The sequence below is a fragment of the Exophiala xenobiotica genome (genome assembly GCF_000835505.1).
Source record: "Exophiala xenobiotica strain CBS 118157 unplaced genomic scaffold supercont1.7, whole genome shotgun sequence".
In the NCBI taxonomy this organism is placed as follows: domain Eukaryota; kingdom Fungi; phylum Ascomycota; class Eurotiomycetes; order Chaetothyriales; family Herpotrichiellaceae; genus Exophiala; species Exophiala xenobiotica.
The window spans coordinates 899,287-925,967 of record NW_013562488.1 but is presented as its reverse complement, the minus strand read 5'-3'; the positions used below and the strand labels follow the sequence as shown (position 1 = coordinate 925,967).

The 26,681-nt window shown below is 51.8% G+C and overlaps 6 protein-coding genes across 6 annotated transcripts; 2 read left to right on the top strand and 4 right to left on the bottom strand.

Moving 5' to 3' along the window:
* Positions 1-15: 15 nt before the first annotated feature.
* On the top strand, positions 16-3,635 carry PV05_11044 (uncharacterized protein). The gene is made up of 3 exons (XM_013454493.1): positions 16-258; positions 373-3,184; positions 3,242-3,635. The coding sequence occupies exons 2-3, from the start codon at positions 449-451 to the stop codon at positions 3,266-3,268; spliced, it is 2,763 nt and encodes a 920-aa protein (XP_013309947.1). The 5' UTR covers positions 16-258; positions 373-448; the 3' UTR covers positions 3,269-3,635.
* A 1,118-nt stretch (positions 3,636-4,753) lies between these two features.
* On the bottom strand, positions 4,754-6,617 carry PV05_11043 (60S ribosomal protein L8-B; the record flags this gene model as incomplete). Its single annotated transcript, XM_013454492.1, has 5 exons — positions 4,754-5,481; positions 5,554-5,782; positions 5,859-5,941; positions 5,991-6,065; positions 6,378-6,617. 5 exons carry the CDS (start codon positions 6,615-6,617, stop codon positions 5,083-5,085), a joined length of 1,026 nt encoding a protein of 341 aa, XP_013309946.1. The 3' UTR covers positions 4,754-5,082.
* A 36-nt stretch (positions 6,618-6,653) lies between these two features.
* Positions 6,654-19,548, bottom strand: PV05_11042 (uncharacterized protein). Its single transcript, XM_013454491.1, has 3 exons — positions 19,081-19,548; positions 7,211-19,029; positions 6,654-7,159 (listed from the first exon to the last, which is right to left on the bottom strand). The coding sequence occupies exons 1-3, from the start codon at positions 19,126-19,128 to the stop codon at positions 7,018-7,020; spliced, it is 12,009 nt and encodes a 4,002-aa protein (XP_013309945.1). The 5' UTR covers positions 19,129-19,548; the 3' UTR covers positions 6,654-7,017.
* A 1,148-nt stretch (positions 19,549-20,696) lies between these two features.
* PV05_11041 (uncharacterized protein) lies at positions 20,697-22,264 on the bottom strand (the record flags this gene model as incomplete). Its single annotated transcript, XM_013454490.1, has 2 exons — positions 20,697-21,222; positions 21,309-22,264. 2 exons carry the CDS (start codon positions 22,262-22,264, stop codon positions 20,697-20,699), a joined length of 1,482 nt encoding a protein of 493 aa, XP_013309944.1.
* Positions 22,265-23,385: 1,121 nt separating this feature from the next.
* PV05_11040 (uncharacterized protein) lies at positions 23,386-25,013 on the bottom strand (the record flags this gene model as incomplete). Its single annotated transcript, XM_013454489.1, has 2 exons — positions 23,386-24,534; positions 24,597-25,013. 2 exons carry the CDS (start codon positions 25,011-25,013, stop codon positions 23,386-23,388), a joined length of 1,566 nt encoding a protein of 521 aa, XP_013309943.1.
* A 697-nt stretch (positions 25,014-25,710) lies between these two features.
* Positions 25,711-26,675, top strand: PV05_11039 (uncharacterized protein; the record flags this gene model as incomplete). Its single annotated transcript, XM_013454488.1, has 2 exons — positions 25,711-25,765; positions 25,828-26,675. The coding sequence occupies 2 exons, from the start codon at positions 25,711-25,713 to the stop codon at positions 26,673-26,675; spliced, it is 903 nt and encodes a 300-aa protein (XP_013309942.1).
* Between the last annotated feature and the right edge of the window lie 6 nt (positions 26,676-26,681).

The following is a 26,681-nucleotide window of genomic DNA, read 5'->3' as shown; positions in this document are numbered from 1 at the left end:
TGTTTATGCCCGAACCCTGACACCAACACCCGCCCTCCAATATCTCCACCATCCACTTCTTTGCAGATGAACCACCAACATCTCTTCCAATTCGTGTTTGCGACCGTGGGGTTGTGTTTGTACGCGCATTCTGATCTTTGGACGTGCTTGGAGACCCTTGGGAGAATTCCGGATTGTTCTGTCCAGCTGTGACTGCTTTGTCCCTGCGCGCAACGACATCACCGACAGCGCCTACCATATGAACGCACAATAACAAAGGTAAGTGCTCGTCCATTTTCTGTCCACCTTGTCCATGCCTTGCTGCTTTCGTCTAGCTTGCCTGTGCCCTGCGATATCTGCAGATGCGACCTCAGTACTGATGTTTTCGAACAGCCCGCTTGCGCGTCCCTCTCAAAAGAAACCCTCGGCCAAGTTCCTCTCTATCCGCCGCATCTTCTCCCCTGCTGCCATGGCCGACCAGGAGGAGGACTATTCGCAACTCCCGCTGCCGGATAGATTTACGCACAAGGTTTGGAAAGTCCGCAAGGAGGGGTATGAAGCCGCCGCAAAACAATTCGAATTGACGCCAGACGAGTCAGACCCAGCCTTCAGGCCGTTCCTACAAGATCCCGGGCTGTGGAAGTCAGCTGCTGGAGACTCCAACGTCGCCGCACAACAAGAAGGTCTGGCTGCTTTATGCGCTTTTCTGAAATATGGAGGCCAACAAGCTGCGGTCAAATCACGCAATTATACCCTACAGCCAATCTATGAGAAAGGTCTATCCTCGACCCGGCCCCAAGCCAAAGCGAGCGCTCTGGAAGCCCTGTTATTATACGTCGAATTGGACAAGTCAGAACCAGTCATCGAAGAATTGCTCCCAGCGCTCTCTCACAAGCAGCCAAAGGTTATCGCGGCTACACTGAACGCCATTACTGCCATTTACCACAATTTTGGTGTCAAAATTGTTGAGCCAAAGCCAGTATTGAAGGCGTTGCCAAAAGTCTTTGGACATGCTGATAAGAATGTTCGTGCGGAGGCACAAAACCTCACAGTGGAATTATACCGATGGTTGAAAGAGGCGATGAAACCGGTGTTTTGGGGCGAACTGAAGCCTGTGCAGCAACAAGACCTTGAGAAACTGTTCGAGAAGGTGAAAGAAGAGCCGGCGCCAAAACAAGAGCGACTGACGAGAGCACAACAAGCTGCACGGGCAACAGCACCAACAGCGTCTGCCGGTGGATACGACGCAGACGAAGGTGCAGCTCCTGACGAAGAAGAAGAAGTTGAAGTGGACGCCTTCGACCTTGCTGAACCAGTCGATGTCTACTCGAAGATACCAGCGAATTTCTATGAATTGGTCGGCTCGACGAAGTGGAAAGAGCGCAAAGAAGCCCTTGATGCCCTTTTCAACGACCTAAACACTCCGAGAATCAAAGAAGCGCCATTCGATGAATTGGTACGGACATTTGCGAAATGCATGAAAGATGCCAACATCGCAGTCGTGACAGTTGCGGCAAATTGTGTGGAGAAATTAGCGCTGGGCCTCAAGAGAGGATTTGCAAAATACCGATCTACCATCATGTCGCCGATGATGGAGAGGTTCAAAGAAAAGAAACAATCGGTTGCAGACGCCCTCGGTGCGGCTCTGGATGCAGTCTTTGCTTCTACGTCTCTGTCCGAATGCCTCGAGGAGACCTTGAGTTTTCTACCGAACAAAAATCCCAATGTCAAGGCCGAAACCATCAAGTTCCTTGTCAGGTGTCTACGAAACACTCGAGATGTGCCGTCAAAAGCAGAGCAGAAACTCATCGCGGATGCAGCAACCAAATTGTTGACAGAGTCTACTGAGGCAATTCGATCTGGTGGTGCAGAGATACTAGGTACACTAATGAAGATCATCGGCGAGCGGGCAATGAACCCATATCTAGACGGACTGGATGATATACGCAAAGCTAAAATCAAGGAATTCTTTGATGCTGCTGAAGTCAAAGCGAAAGAAAAGCTGAAGGCGGCCCCTCCACCAACCAAAGCGGCCTCTGCCCCTGGTAAGAAGCCTGCGCTCGGTGCGAAGAAACCTGTTGCGAAGAAAATGGCACCGGCAGCCGCTCCATCCGAAGATCCTGCACCTCTCCAAGCAAGACCGACAGCTAAAGCCCTTCCAAAGCCCGGAGGCGTGGTACGTCCGGGTTCGGCACAGCCTTCAGCTCTCAAGCTTGGTGGACTCAAAAAGCCTGCAGCTGGCCCTCCATCAAGTGGTATTGGAACTCCCAGCCGGCGAGTGATATCTCCACCGATGAGCACAGATGAGGAAGAGGCTGCTGCTCCTTCTCCGTCAAAATTTGGTATGGGTCGTGGTGGACTAGCTGGCCGGCCATTGTCTAGACCTGCGGCAGCTCCTTTATCACCTCCGACAGCGCCACCTGTATCAAACGGTCTCTCAGCCATCGAACGTGCAGAGTTGGAAGAACTACGAGCCGAAAAAGAACGTTTGACAGTACTTAGCGACGGCCTCAGAAGCAGCAATGCCAAGCTGACCGCCGAGATTTCAGAATTACAGAACCAGAACGCGCAACTCATAGAAGACCACACACGAGATGTGCTACAGATCAAAGCCAAGGAAACGCAGCTAGTGAGAGCTCGAGGAGAGATTGATGTTCTCAAGGCCGAGATAGACAGTGTGCGGAAAGAAAGTGAACGATACAAGCGAGAAGTGTCAAGATTAGGCCGTGAAAGCATCGGTCGAGAAAGGGAAGATATGATGCGCGGGCGGAACGACGACGCGCCCAGTTTTGGCAACGAAGGTGGTGGTATCTATGAAGACGCTACCGTACACAGATATCCTGCGAACGGCAACGCGTCAAGACCTACCAGCAGCAATTTGCAAAGAACTGGTAGCACTGCTAGCTCGCAAAGCAGTCGCGCACCGAGCAGCAAGCCGAGACCTCAAAGCGGATACACGCTGAGTCCAACCGAGGAGAAGGAGAACGGTGGTCTCGACCCGCTTGCAGCTCGACGAAAGATCAGCCCGCCTGTCGGCAATATGGCGAACGGCAGTGGTCGAAGTAGTCCTCAGCGACCGACATTTGCCAGCAGGGAAGCGAGCGAATCCGGAAGTGTCGGGTCAAGGGAACCACGTGCAGAGGAGAACTGGAAAAGAGCCGCTGAGGTGACGAGTCAACTCAAGGCGCGGATCGAGGCCATGAAGGTAAGCGCTCCCAAGTGGTGTGTATCTATCACTCAATACTGACCGACTGTTATGCAGGCACGCCAAGGTTTGACTCGACACTGATCACGACATGCCTCTCCTCAAGGGACCCAAGACCCAGGGATACTTCCACTTTTTCAGGAAGTCCGCTATTGCCTTTTCCAGCGTTTCCTTTGTACAGCGTTCAGAGTAATACCAGGGCTGGCTCACGGTTGAATGCTTCTCACCTGTGAAAGGTATCACACCTCGAAGGTGAACGGGGTTGCAATCTTGTATGGCGTTTTGATTCGAGATACCACTCTGTTGTATGGTGTTGTTCAAAGGGCACAGGGCGCGAGCAGAAGAAAGCCCCGAGTCGTCGGAAGCAGGCGGCATTGTATATGTACCTTGGAAATGATGATGGCAATGAACAAAGTGCGTTCTCATTGTGTCTATCTTGTTGAAGCTTCCATTCTCCTTCGAGAGGTCATTTGCTCTCGTGGGATACTGACTGCAATCCATCACCATGGTCAGGACGCCTGCCGTTTCCGGAAGGCGTCAGGCGTGCGTAGGACTTGCTGAGCCGGTGGTGAGTGTTCGGCAGATGGTCGTCTCCCAAGGCACGCCGGCCAGGCTGAAGCAGAGGATCTTCTCAAGCAGAAGAGTTTCTGGGGGCGCCAACCACAGGAAGTACTCTTTTTATACCTCTGAGCAGCATAGGGTCTTCTTCCTCGTCCTGAGACAATGTCTCAAAACCGTGGGGACTGTCACCCTCTAAGAATCTCTGTCTGGACGGGTATGTACGGAGTACCCAAGAGTGATCAACCTTGCAACCTACTCCGAGTTGATCTACGAAATGTGGTGAGCACGTGGGTAAGGCTGGCAAGGCTGGCCAGCACGTGAGCACAGCAACTTCCTGAGCTAGCTAGTCGCTTACTCTTTTCGGCTCGAATCTCGTTTTTCCATCGTCCAGCATCGAGTTGAGGACCTGTTTGGGACGCTGAGTCTCGTAGAGTCAAGATACAGGACGACCGTGGTTTTATGCGATTTTGGGCAGCCGAGACAGCCGAGGGTCATCGCGTGCGCCCGATCACGGAGCATGAGCTTCTTCAGAGCAAGAAAGCGGCGCTGCTGTGGATTGCATGATTCCAAATATGCGCCCTGGGGCCTGATGCCTGTTCAGGACAAGGGAAACGGGTTCCTGTTGAGAATAGAATATTTAAGGAGTATAGTATAGTACTCCGTATAGATGTCACAGCCTTGTCCTCAGGCCCAGGACCATGGCTCGCATGGCTGTGAACCTTGGGGAAATGTTTAACTTAAAAAGGTTACCATAATGTCAGGCCTGCCTGTCCCCACGACGTCCTCAGGCTCGAGTACCAGGTAACTGATTTTCTTGTGACATGTAATACTTACCTAGGTAGGTAGATTCTAGGAGGAGAAGTCGAGACGAGACGAGACGCTTCACGTGTAAAGGGTGCATGTATGTATGTGTAGATCTCTGGGCAGGAGGGATCGCACGAGGGAACATACCAGTGCATACCTCAAGGGGGAAGCAAAGAAAAGAATACTAAAGAACAGAAGCACGGCGGGCTAGTTGCAGTGTTTGGTATCATTTCCGTTCGTTTTGCGCGACGGAGCGGCTTTCATGCCCCTCACTGGCCTTGCATGCTACCCCTTTGGAGCCGAATGTGCTCAGTATGCTGGCCACTCACTCCTTGTTGCGGCCGAAGAGCTTGTACGTCTCGCTGACATAGCTTTGATGCAGTCAACCTTTTGCCGGGCATGATAAGCCCCCAGCAACAAGAATTCTAGTACGCCAGCTTTGCTGCCATCTTGACGACCATCCACACCAAGTTTTGGTCATCCACCCAGGCCCAACCAGAGATGATTCTCATCGTGAAAAGGGAGAGATTGTTTTAGATCTTGATAGCACTCTCAATGGCCTTCCGCTTCTTCTCCTGCTTGGCAACGGCCTTTGCACCCATGATACCGCCACCCCAGTGTCGTCGGTGCTCCTCGTACTTCTTAGTGTATCCCTCACTGATGGTGTTGACAAGCTTGCTCAGCTCAGATTTGTCCTCGCTCTTGACTTCTGTCAAAGCCAGCACAGCAGCAGTCTTCTTGTGCACGACCGTACCAAGACGAGCTTTGCCCTTGATAATGGCGTAAGGCACACCCATCTTGCGGCACAGAGCGGGCAGGAAAACCACCAGCTCGATCGGGTCGACATCATGAGCGATCAGGACCATGGAGGCCTTCTTCGATTCGATCAATCCGACCACGTGGTTCAGACCGTATTTCACGGTGTATGGTTTCTGTCATTCAAATGTCAGTCACTAGCACAACATCTTCGCGCCCGTGCGGAGTGTAGATTGAGCGGCGCATACCTTGGAAACATCCTCCTTCTTCTTGCCCTCCTCCACAGCGGTAGCTTCCTGGTGCAGACGCTCCTTCTTCTGCGCCTTCGTCTCAGGTCTGTACTTGTTGAGCAGCTTGAATGTCTCGGCGGCGGTGTTTCTATCGAGGGTGTTGGAGAATTGGGCGATCGCAGGAGGAACCTTCAGGCGCATGTTCAGGATCTTCTTCTGGCGTTGGAGGCGGACGTATTCTGGCCATCTACACAAGCAGAACATGTCAGACACTTTCTCTTATTTCCACCTCAACTATTCTGCAGATGGGGTATAAGACTCACTTCACCATACGCGACAGGTTGCGCTTGGGCTGTATATCTTGACCGATGCCGAAGTTTCGGGGTCTCTTCTCGAGGAGGGGGTTCTGAGGAGCGTCAGCATGGTCAACACACTTTGGAGCGGAGCGAACTCACCTTTGCAGCCTTCTTGGTCGAGCCGGCCTTTCCCTGAGGGAAAGGCGCAGGCGCAGGTTTCTTTCCTTTGGGTGGCTATCATTGAGAAAAAGAAAGATCATCAGCACATCGTGTTCATGTCCAGGATGATGATCAAGTTCTTTTTGACTCTAAGGAGCTGATCAGAGACGTCTCGTTGTTACACGCAACGCCTCGATCATGTTCCAGCCAGGTCATCACCAACTAGGACAGTGGTTGTCATGCAGAGGCCTCAATGAAGAGTTCACACATGGACCGCAGATTCCATTGCTGGCGGTAGTTTTCTACGCAGTCGAGGCCGCGTTTCACGGCAACGACTCGACTGCGAGAGATGTAGTTGGTGAGGAGGTCGGAATCCTTCTAGCTTACCATTTTGATTGAGGAAAGGGTATTGACCGTGATCAAGTAAGAAGCCTTGAGAGTTGTGCGAACAGTCAAAGTCCGCAATTCGAGTCGGAAAATGTTTGAGTGTGGAAAAGATCTCGAAGCGGTAACGCCTGTCTTGGCGCAACGCTCTTTTGAAGGCCGGGGCTCGGCACAGGGAAGTGACTGACACGTGACCAGACATCTGGGCTCGCCCGCTGAAAGCCATACAGTACGGAGATGCATGGCTGCGATCGCTAAAGGCGACTCCAATTATGATTCCTTGTGGCTTGTTGTAGCGTAGAAGCCAGCTTGTTCTGATGCATTGTTCACTAGCTAAGCTATCTATGCGGGATGACCCATAAAGAAGAATCGTGACTCCGAATCCGAGATCTGCACATCTCGTTCCAGGAGTACTTCCAGCTCAGTTCATGTTGCTACCCTGGGACCATACCAGTGGCCATAACCATTCTCAACTTTTGGTAAACCCGCTGTCCTTGCTAGCCTCTTTTCACGCTCCTGTTGCCTCTCTCTAGCAACATGTTTGCCCATAAACGCCGGTACCACACAAGACCGCCCCTTCGGGAACTTTCTCCCGATTTTTACCACCAAGACTGTGGCCAGCATACCCCGAAACATATGGCAATCAAGCAAAACCGAAATAGTCAGCACCAAGATTGATCGCTGTCATCAAGTTGCTCTTGAGCGTGTCGAAATCATCGTAAGCTGGTAGATCAAGCTGGTTGAAGCAAGTATGACTAGTAGGAAGCCGGTTTTGGCTTGGATCCCTGCAAACATGTTAGTGGCTGTCTAGACAAAATGGGATGGAGTCGACTCACTTGTGAATACTGAACAAGGTATTTCCTTGCATCCCTTCCAAGTCCTTAAAACCATTCAAGGGGACTTTGCTTGTACCAGTGACGAATTGCAACAACTTCGCACGTTCTTCATTGCTCATGCCTCGAACGATGCGCCAGAACCAGGTGATCTGAGGACTGTTGGCGGTGTAGTTATGGTACTCGGTATGACCACGCCAATCGTCGACATCGATTTCTGGAAGACCAGAGATCAACAACTCGAGTTCTTGTTCGTCGAAAATGGCAACCAATTCGGCAGGGATAATGTCGTGGAAACCTCGAACGAAGCTCTCCAGCTGTTCTTGAACCGATGTTGTTAGACGATAGCGAACTTGGGCATTGACGTATTCCCGCTTGTTTTGATCGGTGACAGGAATGTTTCGTCCGTTGGGAATCAGATCGACCACCTTTTCTTCACCAAATTGTTCTTCGATGACTGAGAAATCTTCTGTAATGACATCGGTAATGTCGTTCTCAAGGATCCAGACCAGACTCTTATAGTAGTCGAGGTCCATTGACTCAAGATCCTTGAGGTTAGGTTCTTTTCCAAGAAGGCGTTTGTAAACAGCCCTGCTGAAGTGACAATCGAGGACACGACCTTCGTGTAGTGCTTTGCCGATGATGCGACCAATGAACTTGAAGTACAGAAGATGCTCCCCATTGATCCAGCTCAGAGGATTGGGGTGGAAAGTCGTGCGATCAGCTGCGACAGGTTGCCACAAAGCCCAATCAGGATTGAACATGCCTCGAGCAAGAACCTGAAACCATTCTCGCGTGACACCACCAGCATCGACGCCTTCTTCGCCGTTGAATCGGATATTGAGTTTGCCATATTTCATCTCGTCAGCAGTCTTATAATACAAGGCCTTGTACGAGTCCAAGAACACCTGGTCACGACGGACATTGAGTTGCAATGGAGGTTGGATGTGCCGCTGTTGATGGAGGCGAGAATGAATCTGTTTGGTGAAGTAAGTGCGTTTGTTGTCAAAGTCCAACACCTTGGAATTCTTCACAAGTAGACTGAAGCTGCCATTGCCTTGCATCAACTTGGGAGACTGACGGACGATGTCGTTGAGGATCTTGCGATGCTCTGTGGTAAAATTGAAGAAAAGTTCCTGGATCTCGTCCATGGTCTCCGGGGCCGGACTTCCTGGCAACTGCTCCCGAACTTGCCGGGCCAGCATGGAGTCCTTAAGAGAAGTGTTCTTGCAAACCACCATGAGTGATTCGATGAGAGGCAGAAGAATCGTAGCAAACCCGGTAATGTTGTCTTTATCTCGGACTGTCGTCAAGCACTCGCTCAGTTTGTCCCACAGAGGCCTCAAGGCAAGACTGTCGTACGAATTGGCGACTACACTCTTGGCAACGCTCTTGTCTTCTGTCTCTTCCTCATCTGTCTTGAAGGCAGAGAGGTAATCCAAGGCCTGAAGAACCCGCAGCAACTTGACTTGGTCAGATCCTCCATGGGAGAATTTCGTAGAGGACACCGCATGCAGATCTGTGATTGACTGCGCTTCTTTCAGTTGTGGGAGTAGCTCGTCGAGATCGGCGCAGATCGACTGACACAGATGCTCGACATGATTGATCAGTTTTTTGCTGAAGATTACAGCCGTGCCTGGAATGCATGAAAGGCTTGAAAGCGTCTCCAGAGTCGAATGGAAAGTGTCGCTGTTGCACTCAGGAGCGACGAAAATGCTGACGATGAGCTGCAAGTTGTGCTCTGATATGACCGGTGGCTCGAACGGTTTCTTCGACTTCGCTTCATCGCCATTTGTGTCTTCATTGTCAGCCTTAGCGGAGGATTCACCCAGGTCCGATTGCTGAGCTACACCACTTGCGGTTCCAGACTCATTACCATCATGAGCTGCGGCCGGGGCGTCTCTAATCTCAACGTCTCGTGTCTCTCCGCCTTGTGCGGCTTCGGTTTGTTCTGCCTGGCCTGAGGGCTGTTCCGTCTGGCTACCTTCAGCATGCTTCTGTTCTTCTGATGCCTTCTCTTTGTCTTTACGCAGCAGGACAGCTAACGGTTGAGTTACCGCGGAAAGTAGTTCCGCAAGCGATTGGAGACAAGACGAGCTCTCCGCAATCAGTTTGCGGTCCAAAAGGCTGATCAAGTCGTTGAGGGGATATTTGACATTTTTGACCTGCTTGGCCTTTTCTTTGCCCTTCTTCGAAGCTTGATTAATATCAACTTCACGCAGGAAAATAGTGCGGGTGTGAACACTGTTCTGGCAGAGTTGTTTCAATGCCGAGAGACACTGTTGCACAACAACCAGAGGCGTGACCCCTTCACTAATGCCACCAGCGGGCTGCATCGAAAGCGTACGCTTCAGAGGTTGCGGGGTCTTTTGTCCAACAGTTGCTTTGGCACGCAAAGATAGATTGGCAAGGCTGCGTTCAACCGCACTCACATCTGTTGATCCTTCCTTGAGAACCACGAGAAGAAGGTTGATGACCTCGAAACGTGTCTGGCGATTTCCGCATATATTTCGAAGAATGTGCCATAGATTGGTCCGCAGAGACCCTTGTTGAGGTATGAACATGAGCCGAAGTAGAGTGGCAACGCCAGATTTGTCAGCCATCTGAATGATCTGGCGCTTGTTGTCGCGCTGAGCGCCATCCTCATTTGTTCGAGCTTCGCGGCCGTCGCGCTCTCCCATGTTGGTATACTGGAAAAGGCGCCTAGCATGAGCCCGGCCTTCGGCAGCATGTCTTGGATCAAGCTGACGCAGAATCTCAGGCGGCTGTTCGGCCAGGATGACACGACGGAAAGCTGGGTCGAGTGTCGCAAGAAACGTGTCGTTATCCATTTCCTCTGCCTGTGCTACAGCACCAGAGCTTGCAGCTTGTCGACGGGCAGTTTCTCGTTCACGTCGGCGTATGGCATGGGCTTCTTGCTGTCGAATTTCCTCTCGAATGTCTTCAGGAAGAGCATTGAGGAAGTCTGGATCGATGGCTGTAGACTCATTGCCTTGTTCACGGGCCTGTTCGCGTCGAGTCGCATATTGTTGCATGATTACTTCTTCCCGCAACTCTTCTGGCAGAGCTTCGAGGTATTCATTGTCAATGTCGAGCCCAGTAATGTCAAGCCGGCGCCCTCTGATGGTAGTGAAGACGCGAGGTTGCGATTCGGCGGAGTCACCTTCTGCATGTTCTTCACCAGTTTCGGCTTCGTGGGCCTGAACATCTTCCATAGGCTCTGTATCGCCATCATCATGTTCTGAGCCACTTTCATCATGACCTCTGGCTACGGTTGCAGCTTCTTCCTCGGCGCGTAAACGTTCTTCGTCAGCCTTTGCTGCGGCTTCACGCTCCTCTTCTTCTTTCTGCCGGCGTTCTGCTTCCACCCGCAGTCGTTCGATTTCCTCACGTTCGGCCTTTTGCTCCTCTTCCCGCTTGCGGCGACGTTCTTTCTCTTCTTGTTGAGCAAGAGGAACCAAAAGTGACATGATTAGGCACTGGACACGCTGGATCTTCTCGACGTAGGTGTTGCCGAAAAGAAGACGGGCTTCTTCCTGCCATCTTGTCATGGTGAGTGCTGGCACGAAATTTCCAGCACGTGAAGAATCCTCCGGAGCGCGATGGCGGTGGCCAATTGTCGGTTGTAGGACGTGCTGGATTTCCGTGAGAGGTGCATTCATGGCAATCGAGAACCGACCATCAGGTCCACGATCACCACGGTGCAGCGCTTGAAGTATGGCGTCAAGCATAGCACCATGACCGCCTGCTTCGATTGTCTCACCCGGGCGGACAAATGTCCGGACAGCGGCGCCAAAAGGAGGGAAACCGGCCAGTCCACCAGCATCCCCCATTCCGGGTGCAATGAAAAAGTTTGGTCCCAACGGCTGGACTCGCGCCTGGCGAAAATGGTCTTGTTGAGGTCTCCTCAATAGAGGGTTTGTTCCATCATCAGCTCCAGATCTGCCGTGCTGTGGAAGTCGACCTGCGGCTCTCATGGCCAGCAACTCCTCTCGGGTTTCCGTTCCCGGGACGCGACCGACGAAATTACGCAGATGCGTCGGGCCGCGGAAATGTCGAGGGAGGCGGCGTGTGGGTGGGAATTGAGCACCTTCCCAGATGACCCGTTCACTGTCATCTCCGCCACCGGCTAAGAAGTGGTCAAAGTCGCCGTAATCCATTTCGTCGTTCTCGTCCATCTCGTCACCGTCCTCGTCATCTTCGTCTTCCTCATCCTCATCACCAGGTTCTCCATTGTCTGCAGCAGGAACGATGAGATCTGGGGGAATGTGGTGGGCATGGCCAGGCGGTCCATCCATATCGTGATCACCAAGCACACGTAGAAGGTTGCTGAGAACGCCGGGTGCAGGGAGGTTGCCTTGCCCCTGGAGACGCATGTCGTCGCCTTCGAAGGTGATTCCTGCCATCTCTTCTTGTCCCTGGCTGATATCATCTTCGTCACCCTCGTCCTCGTCTTCCCACTCGCCCTCATTCCTGTGAGTATCATTGAGGCTGTCATTATCATCATCGCCATTAATCTCACCATGCTCGTCGTCATCATCTTCTTCGATGATAATGTCTTCGTCTTCATCGTCCTCATCTTCATCGTCCTCGTCCTCGTCGCCATCTTCGTCTGTGTCGACGTCCATGTGAGGATCATTGACAACGAATTCGATGTCCATGGGCACATCGCCTGGAAGGCCTTCGATCTCGCCCTCCGGGCCCATGCCCTCATCTACCTCCTCATCACTGACGGCTTCGTCGTCATTGGGGCCTGCAACGCCATCATCGTACTCCATCTCGTCGTCGTATTCTTCGTCGTACATCTCCTCATCCTCGTCTTCGTCGTCATCTTCGGAATCTGATTCCGACTCTCGGTCGCGATCAAGCATACCGAGAGCAGAATTTCTGAAGAGGTCTGGAGTCTCTTCACGTTCCTCGTTAACATCGGAGACAGAAGAGGCAGAAGAAATAACGTCTTCTTCAGTACTCGCACTAACGGAATTGACAAAGTCCGGTTCATTGAGGCTAAGATTGGTGGCCAGAGTGGTGAGTTCCTGTAGTGGTCGGAGAATGAATTTCACAACTCTCTTTGATCCTGGGAATGAGAGATCAATCTCGGCAAGCGAGCTCATCAAAACTGCTGTAAGATTCTTTTCGAACATCATCCGTGCCAGGACCTTGTACGAGGTATTCTGAGATCCAGCAGAACCTTCGGGCACAGCTGGCTTTGTCAGGAGTCGATTGAACATATCTGCCAGACAGAGAAGCTTGCTGTACTTCATCTGCAGGGGCTCGCTCGATGAGATGGCGTCCTTGTAAGATCTGATCGCATGTTCGAGAACGAAGCGCCGCACATATTGTAAATCCGGTTCATTGTTCACATCGTCAATTTGTGGCTGCACGGAGAAGCGTTGCGCTGGTCCTGTCGTTCCCGATTCGCCAGTCTTGGAGCATAGCGCAACGATGACCCTGATGGCCCAATCACTGGTGAGCAATTTCTTCCTGAACAACAGCGAGTCCTCTTTGTCGACATAACCGGAGGGGATAAGGCCGTCCAAGAAATAATTGAGGAGGTTTGCTCGAGGTTTGGAAGGCGTCGCCGCCTTTGGATCCGCTTTCTGATTGAAAGTGATGAATTCAACTTTCGTACGATTGTAGGAATGCAGGAGCTCGGTCAGGGAATACATTAAAAAACATCGATAGGAGAAAATCGGGTGCTCTTCGGGCTTGAACTTCGCCTTTTCGGATTTTGATTGAGCTTGGAGTATCCGTACCGGCGCCGGATCATCAGATGTTTCTGACAGGGTAGCCTGCTCCGGGGTCGGCTCCGTTTTCGTTACCGTTTCAAGGGGAGTTTCCTTGTCTTCGACATTTCTGTATGTTAGAATCTCTGAAAGAATGAAGTGAACGACTCCATCTGGATGCTCGACCACGGGAGGTTTGGTCTCTGGGGCCTTGCTCTTGTTCTGCGTCTCGGGCGATTCGTTGGGTGCCTCAACAGTCGCTGTAGGTTGCATAGAGACATCTTCGGTCTCATTCGAAGATTCACCTGGCTTAGCTTTCTGCTCCTCGCTTGACTTGGCATCCGCATTTTCTCTGAGCGCAAGGCCGACAGCGCCACCTCCATGGGGCTGCCATGATGATAGTTTGACCATTTCGTTTGTGACTTGGACGAACAGATCTGGAGAGCGCAGAACGAGATGGTAAAGTTCTCGAACATAAGTCGTAGTATCGAGTTGGCTTCTTGTGTTTCGAGAATTGAACAGCGCTTTAATCTCACTCCGGATGATTTGCTTCAAGGTATCATCGTCCTCGACAATATGCCGCAAGACAATCATGAAAGAGCTCTGAAGTCGGTGACCAACTCCATTGGCAAGTTGCTTTATCATCAGGAACAGTCTTTGGAGGTTACGCTTTTCAGCGAGTCGAGTGGCGATTTCGCGAGATCTAGTCAGAATGACTAGCACACGTGTTATCGCCAGAGCCATTGCCTTATCCTTCCCAACACGTGGCAGTATGCTCACAAGGATCTCGAACAGCTCTAGCTTCGCATCGAGGTCAAGCACAGTGACAGGAGCAAGCTCTGCTTTGCTGCTGGAGTCGAGGTCGATGGGAGGATCCCACTTGACCTCGGCAGGCTCGGAATCTCTCGAAAGCATTTTCTCGACAATCAACAAGACTGGCGCGACCCAGGGGTAAGAGTCCTCACCAGGTTGTCCATTCGACGCTGGCAGTCGCAGATACGACAAGAGACCCTCAAACGATTCCTGGAAGATGCTAAGTGTCTCTTCGAAAACCTCATTTTCTTGAATGAGCAAGGCAACGAGGTGAGCAGCAGCAGCAATCTTCTTCCCACGGACCTCATTGATGTCTTCTCCGACTTCCATTGAGAGGAGCGCGCCGAACAGGATATCAATTGTTATTCTCCAGTAACCTTTGGCGTGTTCGGACCGCATGTCCTTATAGGTGCTGATGATCAGGTCCGACAACTCAAAAGTCAAGTCTGGGTGATTGCTGAGGATATTGTTGCATCGATCGGCCAGATCTTCCCTAATCTCCGACCTGATTTCAGTAAGTGTCTCGACTGAGTAGGGTGCGGTGTCCGCGCGATCAGGGCTCTCGGATTGAGCATCTTCAACATTCAATATATTGCTAATGTCCATGGCAGACGACCCCGTCAGTGCGGGACCGCCTGGATGTGTAGACGCGGATGACATTTGAGGCCCAGAACTCACAACGTCCTCCATGTCGTTCGGATCGGACGCACTATTCGTGACCTCCGCAAGAGTCGCCTCAACGAGCCCGCTGGAAGGAGAGCCCACCAATGCGGCAGCCAAACTGTGAGGATTCGACGGAGGGCTCATGACGCCTGGCGTGTCCCGTGCGGTCGCAGAAAGGTCGACGTCCTCATTCGGTATCGGCAGTCTTCTGCGCCAGGGATTCGACTTGAAAGCTTTGCAGTAGTCTTCCGCCGAGCTGAGAGTGTTGTTTGGCTGATTGTTGGCGCGATACAGTGCTTCTCGAGCAAGGTCTTCGTCATAACCTTTATCCTTGAGAATGCTGACTTTTTGGGGATCAATGACCAATTTTCTGGGCGAAAATGGTGCCAAAACAGGAACATTATTATCCTTCTGAACTGCCTCGCCTTCATGGTCGCCCAAAAGAACGTGTTTTAGGATAGAGATCAGTTTTTGAACCACATCTCTCGAGGCTTGATCCGCGTAGTCACTGTCCCAGATCAGCCGGGTTAATGGCAGAGCCTCCATGCGCAGATTGACCAGAACCTGGGCCGGGATGAACCAGACCTGCTTGGTTGGATCCGTAACCTTCATGGCGTTTGACTGAGCCGAATCCATGATACTTTTTGAGTTGGTGAATTCATCCAGGATATCAAGGCAGATCTTGAGACCGGTGTTGGCCGCGAACATGGAATGATCTACCTTGCACGACTTCAACTGGTCAAAAAAATCTGTTCCAATCGAGGTCAAGCTCTTAATACCCCCAGCTTCGCGGAAGGCCTCGATAACGAAGCTTTGTCTAGCTGGATGTGGTATCGGCACTGAATTCGAATGGCTGTCGTCATAGAAACTGCGGCGGACGCTATCTAGTGCGATCACAAGATAGCCAAATCGAGACACGGTATTCTTTTCAGAAGCCATGGGACCGAGGAAATATGGCTGCATCTGAGTCAGGTAAGCCGAGGCAAGTGCCTTTGCTACCAAAGCAGTCTTCTGACGAGAGAATGTGTCAGGTCGTCGCCGGCCAGTGATGGCACGTCCCAAGCGACAGAAAAATTCTGTGATGGCCGCTGGAGTTTCAACAAGAAGATACCGAAGAGTCTGGACATTCTTGAAAGCCGGCGTCTCCTTCTCTTGAGCCAGTTTTGAGCTTTCAACAGCTGCATTGACATTGTTCTCTGATGTGCTAGAAGTTGAGTCTTCGTGGAGCAGTGTGCCGTTCCCACGGACGCTCAGGATCTTATCCACTTCGTCATCACCTGTAGAGAAATGCTCAGGTCGAGTCTCCGAAGCCCAGCCTTCAGGTAAGTCAATTTGGATGGCGATATCCTCCCGGTAGCAAGCAGCGGAAATGCCGCCCATCATCTTTGCAATATCAGCAAGGATATCCGCAAGGTTGACCTGAGTGAAGAGCATATTCTGAGGAGATCTCGCGTTGTATATAGGAGCATTGAAAACCTCAGCTAGAACTTGAGCCAGGCTAAAGACAGCCATCAGAGCTTTCACTATTCTTGTACCGTTTGCTCCAACGCCTGAGTGTTCAGAATTGGAAGCGGATGAGGACTCATCAAGCGCGGAAGTCGGTTTGACCAGTGTACCGAAGTAGCTTGACCAATCTTTTGGTTGACACTGGCTGAAGTGCTTCAATTCGGTGCAGGCGAAATGTGTACGATCTGATAATGTAGGTAAGACGATGGAAGGCTTGCATTCTGCCATCACGTGAATGGCCGCGGCCAATTCCTGGAACATGCCCGTAGTCCTATCGAAAGGGATGTTCGAAACCGGCAAGCTTGGTAGCGTCGCGAAGTCCAAAACCAAATCGCAACCTCCGTGGTCGAGAAAGCTGTTGCACAGACTCTGATTCTCGAAAAATGTAACCAAGAACCCAATGGCAGGTCTGGCATAATCGTTTGCTGTGAGGCCGTGGTTGTCTTCATCGCGAGGGGTTCCAGACGCAATGCTCGGTGGCAAAATCGGGTCTTTCAGGCTCAACTTGTCTCCATTGGGAAGCTCGAGCACCTGAGGTGGCGGAGAGCCCCCAGCATTCATTGATGGTGGCGGTACGACTTCGAGAGAAAGAGCAGCTTGTCCACCGCAGGGCGTAAGTCCATCCTCAGAACCAAGCCATAACTTGGGACCAGCACCGTAATCGACGGCGAGCGATCTGCTGATGTGACGGACACGAGACAGCATGACGATGACAGCGCTTAAAACTGCATTCCGCATGTTTGGATGATGGCGGACAAGTTCATCGAAAGTCGACCCAAGGAGCGCGAATACAGTGGCATCCCCCAATATCTTGACATGTGCCGGCGACTCGAAAATTTCAAAGAACTTCTCTAGAGCACCAGATGCCTTGAAATAATCGAAACCAGTACTTGTCAGGCAGATGGCGCCAAAGATCTGGGACACATTGATGATTGCGTCCTGTACCGGCGGGATACCCTGCGGCCGATTCTCGGGTTCCGACGACACCAATCTTGGGTGTTGTGTATCTGCAGGCTTCTGACCGGCGGTTACAGTTTCCAATAGGCTCTGTATGATACCTGCTTCTGAAATGACAGTGTAGCTGGTTGGCTCATTGTGGAGGAATCCACAGATGGCTTTGACAACTTCGCTCCAGGTGTGTGCACCGAAAGCGGCCAAATGATCGATGACGAGACGGAAGGCACGAAGCAAAGCTTGAGAGTCGACTAAACTTCTCAGAACTCGATCTGCTTGGGTACCCTGATGGGTGCTAATGTCGTTGATCATGTCGACAACTGATCTGATGATCTGCTGATGCATGTATGGAATCTCATAGTCGGTTGCACGAGTCTTGTACTGCACCGGGATACCCTCACCCGCCTGAAGCATAGTCCATGCGCTATTCACCAACTTGCCGAGAAGATTACTAATATTTTCGAAAGCGTTGCTTGCTAGGAGAGTGGTTAGGCCATCCTTGAAATGGTGAAAGAACATCTTGATGAAATCAAGCATCCGCAAGTGGACACGGAGAGCTTTGCCAGTCGTGACATCGAAGCCAGACAAGTATGTGGTGATGAAGCTGGAAGCTATGACAGCCTCACTAGATCGGCCGTGGTGACCAGTCACTTCGATCAGAGTTCGCGGCATAGAAAAGATCGCCTCTCGCCAATCATCTCCAACAGGCGTATCTGTACTGTCATTGTCCTGCGCGATGTCGTTCAGGCCTTTCATGATCAATTGAGATAGAAGGCCTTGAGAAGAGCCAGCTCCTAAGGCGGCATTGATGTCTGAACCGAATGATCTGAAATGAGCCAGCTGGGCCATTGTTTCCATGGCGAGGGTTTGCAGGTACAGAGAAACGGACGAGTGACCCTTCTTCGTGTCGTGGACTAGACTGACGAGTTGCTGAATTAATTCGTAAGTCTTCACTCCATGCTCGATGGGAAGGATTGTCCGAGAGAACTCAGCCTCCACCAATACGTTCGCCAGGCTGATGATTGCGAGGAGCCGAATGGCGAGCAATTCTTTTCGAGTCTTGGGTGAGGTCATCAAACCATAGGCGACACGAAGCTGGTGCAGCAGCTCGTATCGTGCTTTTGGTGGCATGTCCACTGGTTGGTCACGCAGTATGGACTCGATCGAAGTACTTGCTAATTCTGTCGGCGAGAGCTCGACATGCTTCATGATGTCCTCTGAGTCATGTTGCATAGGACTCTGGTGACTAGCATTTCCGTTGGGTGAACCGCTGGTGTCAATTCTGCCAAGTGCAGACGATTGTCTGATTGGGGTGGGAGTTGAAGGAGTCTCCGAGATCTGGGAGGGTTCTTCGCTCGTAGATTTCTGCTGCTCGGAGCTCTGGGACGACCAGGAGACTTTGACGTGTGCCCATGCTTGCCAATCCCGCTCAGGCGCAGGTGTTGCCTTGCCCCCGTCCTTGTGATTGGATATGTCCTTGCAGAGAGAACGAAAGTCATTCGGGTTGACGGTAGACGAGCCTCGTCTGGCTTTGGCCCCATGCTGAACCTTCTCTTTTGACTTTGTGGTCTTCACCGGGGATAATGTTCCACGTTTGCTGGATGACATCTGTGGTCCAAGAGGGGCCGCAAGTTTCTTCAAGCGTTCATGGTCAAAGTCATAGAACTTGTTCGTCATCGGTTGTTGAGCAATTGACCGATCCGCGAATCGCTGTGCCAGGTAGAAGGTGATGCGCAGAGTGGTGTGCAGGAGCGAAAGAGAGGTGGTGTTCAATAGATCGTTCAACCGATCGGTGCTGTTGTAGACAGCTCGGTTGGCACATTTTTCCACCAGCAACTTTGAAAAGACCAGAATCGCCTCGACCAGCTCTCTGTCACCTTCTGGACCAAACCCCAGCTCTTTCAGTCTCTTTTCATCGACACCGGGGCTTCCTTCAAGGAGCAGGGATATGCCGAACGGGATTGTCTGCGGACCTTTATCCAGGCCATATTTTGCATTGAAGGATTCCAGGATAGTGTCGAAGCGATCAAGAGGCTCAATCCAGTTGTTCAGGTCGCCACGAGGATAAGGCCATCTCTGCGACCATCCGCTGAAGAGTGCGGGTAATTCTGCGAGTGGGACGGTGGAAACTTGCTGGACGAGCTCTGATACCGCAGGCGACTGTCACAGCAAGGTCAGCGAGATGCCTGTGTGAATTTCAAGTTGACTTACCAGAGACACCTTGTGCTTCTCCTGTGCCTTCCTCGTTACCCTTCCCATCTTCGCTAACCGCCGTAATGTTGCAGCATACGCCGCATCAGCGGAGAGCAGCCTTGTTCAGCCTCGGAATCCCACCTGCGTTGTGGCCAGGTTTTGGAGGTATTGATCTTGAGAATTTGCCTTTGGAATCCGAATATGTAAAGCTGTCAGGACGGGCCCAGATCGTGCAAGATGTTGTTCTGATAGTTTCGCAGCAACAGAGCTGTTCCCGAAACAGGAAGATCTCTAGGTCGTGGTCAAGGTGATGGTGAAAGATCGACTGTCCCGGAACTCCTTGCTTTTCGAAGGGTATCGGTATTAGTACTGCAGATCAAGTAGTGTACAAGAGCAATGAGAAGAGAGTCAAGGAGAAAAGGACAAGTTGTTGCTCGTGGAAGTGAGCGGTTGATTGATTAGATGATTTAGTAAAGAGGATGGATGAAATGAAGCGCATGCAAGTAATGTGGAGTCGCTTTCCGGCGCGTTTTTAAAGATATGACGTCCACCCACGTCCTCTCTTTAACGCTGCTTCAGGCGGCGACTGTGGCTGTTGCCTCGTCGGTGCTCGTCATTTCACGTCGAAAATGCTACGCCTTCACTCAGGTTCGCTCAGATCTCAAGATAAAAAGTGGCCTTGCACTGCTCGATCTGGCCGAAGGGGTCCTTACTTTTCTTCTGGATTGTAAGGATGATTAAGAACACAGTATTCAGCACCGCTCGAAGTCACGACTATTATATATCGTCTCGCCAGTGAGCCCCGATTCCGATATAGCCAATCTCATTTCGAGGCGTCTCAATCAGCTGCTCAGCCATGCACCTTCTGGCCCGATGGATTACCCATAGAAGACTTTTGCTGTTTCTTTTCGAGTTAGCCAAGGATGTTGCCTGCTCTGAGCTCACGGGACGCTCACCATGACGGCGCCGCTTTTAAAAACAGTCACTCGCGACTCATCGTCTTCTGACCCCCTTTTGGGGCACACACAACGGGATGGGAGGAGAATCCAAAACAGTGCTGCCAGAGCGGCTGTCGTCAACACCAGCAGATGTGTTGCGCTACCTCAACATGCGACTCCTAATTGCCCACCATTGCAACGCTGAGTCGGCTTTCCGGTAGCAGGCGAGACGTATAGGACGCATAAGACGGGGACAGACCATCCGCGTACCATCTCCGGGACGGCGTTGATGCCAAAAGACAAAACGCTTCCAGAACACGGTAAATAGCTAGAGAATTTTTTCTGCTCGTCTTGACACCTTCGACACAACTTTTTTGCGCCCTGCACGGACGAGAGTTGAGCTCGCTTACTTTGCTGAACACATGGCCGTTGGAATACATAAGCGAGGAGCAGCATATTTACGGTTTGTTTCCCCTAGTCGGGGCGATGGACTGTTGTAGCTACAAGTACTATGTCTGGACAGTCCAACTGAATCCGAATTCCACCATGTTTCGCAGACTCAGGATCGGTGGAGGCTCACATTGGCAAATGGCCAGCCAACACCACAAAATGGTCCCGGGAATGAACGATTGCCCGGATCAAATAAATATCACGGTCCCTTGAGTTCATGGATCGTACAGTTCCGGCCTCGCCTTTCTAGCATTTCAAGCCCTCGGGCCATTCAAGAAGAATCTTGTCTCCTTTGATGTGCACGTTGAACCATTCGTGCCACTCCAGTTCCTCCTGGCACATTTTCGCCCCGTGCAAAACCCTACTTTCGACCAACTTCTCAAGAAGCATGTGCAGGTTCGATGTGGCCAAGTTCCGAGCGATGCACATGCGGCTGCCGACGCCAAACGGGAAGAATTGCTTGTGCATCTGTTCCCGATGGGCGTCGTCTGCCGTGCTCCAGCGCTCGGGCTTGAACTTCTCGGGCTCGGGGAAAACGTCGGGATCCAACCCCATCACAAACGCAGTACATCCTACCTCGACACCGGGCGGGAAATAATGGCCTTTGAATGTCCAGCCGCCAGGCGGCATCTGGCGAGGGAGACGGCCGGAACTGGCCATGCTGAGGCGGAAGGACTCCTTGACCGCTCCAGAGAGATAGGGCAGGCTTTGGATGTCCACGGGATTTGCTGACTTCTTGTTCTCTTCGAGTTCCTTTTCGAGGATCGTGAGTCTGTACGCATAGCATCAGTCAGTGCTGTTCCTCCAGCCGTCCTCTGCGAACAGAATACCCGCTGTTCGGGGTCGGGTCATACTCACTTTGACTGGTCCATCACCAAAGCTCGTACCAGATAGCCAATATTGGTGCCCGTGGAATCGGTCCCCGCAAGCATCAAGTCCTTGACCTGTGCCCGAAGCTCGCCCACTGATATATCTGTATCCATCAGTCTCCCTGCATAAGTTGCATCTCCCTTCTTTGTGTTCGCCAAGATGAGGTTGATGAACTGATCCATCATGTCACTGCTAGTTTTTATGTGGTCGGTTGGCATGATCTTCCTGATCGTCCACGTCAAGGCCTTGAACACTTCTGGCGGCAGATAGAAGAATCGCCCGACGGCGATGATCGAATCCACGAACGCACTGGCGCTCAACCGTGGAAGCTCCTTCTCGTGTGTGCCGTCATAGTTGTGCTGGAGCAAGTGCGTGGTCACCAGGTCGATCGCCAGCGACCGTCCTGTGTTGAGGATATTGACTGGTTGCCCGCTGTTTATTTCGTTTTTCAGCCGCAGGATGAACTGGTCGCAACACCCGTAGAGTTTGCTGGTGCTTGCTCGTATGGCGCTGGTCGAGAAGAGAGGCATGACGGCCTTGACCCGGGGCGCTCTCTTGGCCATATCCACCGTGGAGAAAATGGTCAAATGGCCATCAATGGCGAAATTCTCGTAGCAACGGTCTTTCAGGAAGCCACCTTGCGTGATGTACAGAGGAGCTATCGCGTCGGCGTCCGAGATGTCAACCTTGGACGAAGAGATTCGAACGACCGGACCGTATTCAAAGTGGAGTCGACGGACGGTGGTGAGTTCGTCTCCAATGTAGCAATGGTAAAGCAACCAAAAGGGAGAGATTTTGGCCACCAGCGGTCCCGGAATGCGCGCAAGGGGGTGCCAGAGGATCAGATAGGCTTCATAAGCTACCAGAGCGGCGATGGCCAAGGCCAAACCTGCGGTAAATGGATTACTGGCGGCAAAGACCACCAAGCCATTGTAGAACGCCATGGTCGTCGGGGTTGCTGCAGAAGAGGCTTCTGTGGTTTGTGCCTGAAATGTCAGGGTCACTTGGGATTCCTGCTCGACGACGACAAGGCTAGTGGCGGAGCTTTATAACCCCCATCAGATCGTGGGGTCTGAGGGAGGCATAGATATCTACCCGAACAAGTGAACCGAGCGCGAGTTCCGGCAGGAATAGTTCTCACGCGGCAGAGAACGGGAGCTGGATTAGATCCCCTACCCACCCAAGGTGGAAAGTAGGGAAGTACACAAGATAACATGCCGAAGAGATCGCATGCTTATCAAAGATGCGGATGCTGACTGGGCCAGAATCGTGGATAGAATATGGAGTAGTGGAGTGTATTTCTAAGACGGGCATCGGGGTCGTTGAAATTCCTCTAATTGTCTGGGAGCGGCGACCGGGCGCGCGATGTTCTCGGTTACGGCGAGCCGGTTTCGAAAAAGGGTGGCACTTCTGACGGCAGGAGTTCGTCGGCTTCACATGGACGTCCTTGACGTGGTACTCGTTGTGTATCCGGAATCCTTCGTATATAACGTTATAGCGTAAGTCGTTGACCCACGGGAAGGCCGTTAGTACCATATTACCATAACCACAACTCCAGTGATTTACCATTAGCAGACTCTCTATCTTCAAGCTGGAGTTATATGCTCCATATCAGACGATGCCTTTTTTGCTGGAAACCGGCTCGGCCGTTCTTATCAAGGCTCCACAGTCGCTCAAGGAGAGTGAACAGCCGCATTTGCATCCAGTTCGAGATGGCTTTCGAGGTATTGGAGACTCTCGGGTGACCGTGAACGTGACCATCAAAATCTACGCTCTTGAAGTCCCCCATGCCAAATGGAAACGCTAGATGTTGTTACCAAGTACATCGATTCTCAGGAAGTATTGTTTACTGCTCTCACACTCGTACTCACTTACAACCCAGTTCCCTACTAAGTATTCGCAACAACACCGACTCGTGTATGGGTGAAACAATGGCAGTATTCGAAGTTGTAGAGACTGAGTTATCTTCTTCCATGTGACTTCGATGCCTCGTCACGTCCGCCCCATCCGAGGGGTCACTTCATCCTGCAAGCCGACATTCCAGCCAAACCACATAGACGTCCGTCTACTTTCTGGTAACTCTCCTCTCGATGGTCCTGAGGATAGGGTACGATACACAAGTGAAACCGAATGAAAGAAAAGTGCCAACGTCACCGCCCATGCCTCCAAACGACTTTGCAATAGGTCCAACGTACCAAGTCTGATCCATTCCCGGAAGACCACCGGCACAGTATCCGATGAAGAGTGAAGTAACAGCGGCCGCGCCCACTGGTAGCCGTTTCGCATCGTCCCAGACTCTCAGATCGTACCCGCTACGCCTTCTGAACACCTGATCTTCAATAAAGACAATAGTGGCAAAGGCGATTGTCCAGTATCCGAGGAGACCGACAAAGTCGGTAATAATATCAGAGAGATGCGCTCGTCCGATAAGACCCAGAAGGAGTACTGCACATATGACCACAAAGGACCAGACAAAGCGTGGAACGGCGTGGAAGTAATCCCCCAGAAGCTGTGCAGCCAAGCCGTTGGAGTAGATCATGACGGTGTTTTGGCTGATCACCGTGAATGAGAACACGACCAGGGCAAACTTGGACCAGCCGACAGGATGGTAAACGGTGGCAATAAGCGCGCCAAAGCCATGCTCGTTGTAGGCGTCACCGTATGGAGCATACGCCATGGCAGCGCTCCCGACACAAGCGCCTATGGAAATTGGGAGAGTGCATGCTGTCACAAGGCCCGAATGCGTCAGGATGAAGATCTTCCATTGTGGCGTCGTCGAGGGATAGCTGCAGGTATAGTCGGCTGCGATCGGGGCCCACCCAGAAGCGTACGCAAAGACGATGGCCATGTATGACAGGAAAGTCCCGGCAAGCTCCAGGCCTTCGACCGACGATGGCGTAGACGGGGACACATGGGGACTCGCTTGGCCCACAAGGACAAGGAATAGAATGAGGGAGGGGATCCAGGCGTATCTCTCAAATATGTGGATGAAGTGTAAGCCGAGCACCGTCACCAGATAGGAGAGGATGCTGCTAATCAGAATACCAACGCTGAGCGTCATGCGATAGTCGGAAACCGCACTGAGGATTTGTCCCGCGACGACAACTCCGATCACAGTAAATCCGACGTTGACGAGAATCGTGATGCAAGCACAGAGTTTGGCACCATAGAACCCGAATGAATATCGAGCCGCAGCAATGGTTCTGAGGCCAAGCTGGGAAGATGGTCAGCTTATGCTCGTCGTCGATCCATTTGAGGAATTGGGCAATAACTTACTTTTGGTCCCAGTGAGGAGGTGAATGCTGTACACGCACCACCGAGCAATGAACCCACCACAATGGCAGCGATCGACAGGTGAAGAGATAGACCGAGTTCAGGACCGAGCACTCCAAATGGCAGAGTCTGGACACAAATGTTGGCCCCACACCAGAGGACGAACACGTTCCACATCGGCGGAGGCCGTCTTTCGTCCTCTGCCATGCGATCGATGCCCTGGGTCTCCATGCCGACTTTCTTGTCGAGGAATGTTTCAATGCCATGAGCAAACCGCAACACGGCGAATCTCTCGCGGATAGATTCAACCTTGGTCTTGTGCTGCTCCTCCACCGAGCCGAGTACAACATCTTCGGTTGCCAGAGACTTGCTCGCCTCGATATCTGTCATCTGCATTTTTTCGTCTGGCAGAGTCTCCATTGTGAAAGCCTTGGAAGCCCAGAGGGTTAGAATTGAAAGAGCAAAGAAGATGTGTGTAAAGGGATCTATCCCAGTCCGAAGTGCAGAAATGTCGTTGAAGAAATATCAGATGGTTCTATCGCCAGCTTTATTGCCAGCCGGTATACCGTGGCACCTGCAGAGAGATCCTTCGTGGAGAGCACTTCCAACCTCATAAACGGATATCGCGGTCCATTTACTTCTATCAAAAGACAGCCAAGTCGTCGTTCCGTGGTGAGAGATAAGAAGGAGTTCTCTGTCAACCTGAGACTAGAAGATACGAAAGACAAGGTAGATAGTTTTGCGAGTGGCCGGGGTCGATAACGAACATCCAAGGAGGTTGAGGAGCGTTCGCACCAAGAAGGTCCAGACACACTGCTGGCAACTACATTGAGCTTCCGGCAGGATAGAGTGGACGGCCATATCTTTGCGAGTGGGATAATTGACCAAGTTCCTATTCGTCAGAGCGTCGTCGGCTGGAGCGTTTGGCCGACCCACATTCCCAAAGCGAGCCGCCCTCGCTTAGTCTTTGAGCGTTGTACTAGGAATTGATCGTATTTGGGTAGGCATGCGTCAAAACTACAGAGCAGGCAGTTCATGCCAGTTGAGCGTCCGTCGCAACTTTTGGCTCTAGGATGCTCAAGGATCTCCCCTGCAAATACTGAAAGGACTTCACAAAATGTCTCAGCTTCTCAAGAAGGCCGTTAGGCTGGCATTGGTCCAGCTTGCCAGTGGTGAGTTTCGGTTTGGCGGGTGTGTCATCCAGGGGATGGCCCTTGCTAACACGTATGCTTAGGGATGGACAAGGCTCAGAACCTCTCGAACGCTCGGGCAAGGGTTCTGGAGGCTGCTTCCGCAGGAGCAAACATCATTGTCCTCCCGGAATGTTTCAATAGCCCTTATGGGTGCCAATATTTTGCGTCTTATGCAGAGACGCTCTTGCCGTCTCCTCCGACGGTAGACCAGTCATCGTCCTTCCACGCGCTTTCGACCATGGCCAGAGAAGCGAATGTCTATCTCGTAGGAGGTTCGATCCCCGAACTCGATCCTGTCTCCGGAAAGTACTACAACACGTCGTTGACGTTCGGGCCCGACGGGACTTTGCTCGCCACGCATCGCAAAATCCATCTTTTTGACATCGACATTCCAGGCAAGATTCTTTTCAGGGAGTCGGAGGTTCTTTCACCGGGTGACCAGATTACGATTGCTGATTTCAAAGGGTATGGAAAAGTCGGGATCGCAATATGCTACGATGTGCGGTTCCCCGAGCTGTCGATGATAGCGGCACGGAAGGGGTGCTTCTTGCTGGTTTACCCCGGAGCGTTCGGTCTAACAACTGGAGCAATGCACTGGAAGTTGCAGGGCCAGGTGCGCGCGATGGACAATCAGCTGTATGTGGGCATGTGCAGCCCGGCCAGAGATGTGAATGCGGGTTACGTAGCTTGGGGCCACAGTTTCGTGGCGGATGCTATGGGACGCGTGGTGACCGAAGCGGGAGAGAAAGAAGAGATCACATATGCGGATCTAGTGGGTGAAGAGATTGAGGAGGCTAGGAAGGGCATTCCTTTGTACCAGCAGAGGAGATTCGATGTATACATGGACGTTAGTACTAGTAGTGTGAGAAAACAAGACCTACTGTTATAGAGGGGG

Coding starts and splice junctions, on each gene's coding strand:
- PV05_11042 (XM_013454491.1), bottom strand. CDS start 19,128: ATGGGAAGGGTAACGAGGAAGGCACAGGAGAAGCACAAGGTGTCTCTG. Junction 19,030..19,080: donor AGAAGCACAAGGTGTCTCTG/GTAAGTCAACTT, acceptor TTGCTGTGACAG/TCGCCTGCGGTATCAGAGCT. Junction 7,160..7,210: donor ACCTTGTTCAGTATTCACAA/GTGAGTCGACTC, acceptor ACATGTTTGCAG/GGATCCAAGCCAAAACCGGC.
- PV05_11044 (XM_013454493.1), top strand. CDS start 449: ATGGCCGACCAGGAGGAGGACTATTCGCAACTCCCGCTGCCGGATAGA. Junction 3,185..3,241: donor CGCGGATCGAGGCCATGAAG/GTAAGCGCTCCC, acceptor ACTGTTATGCAG/GCACGCCAAGGTTTGACTCG.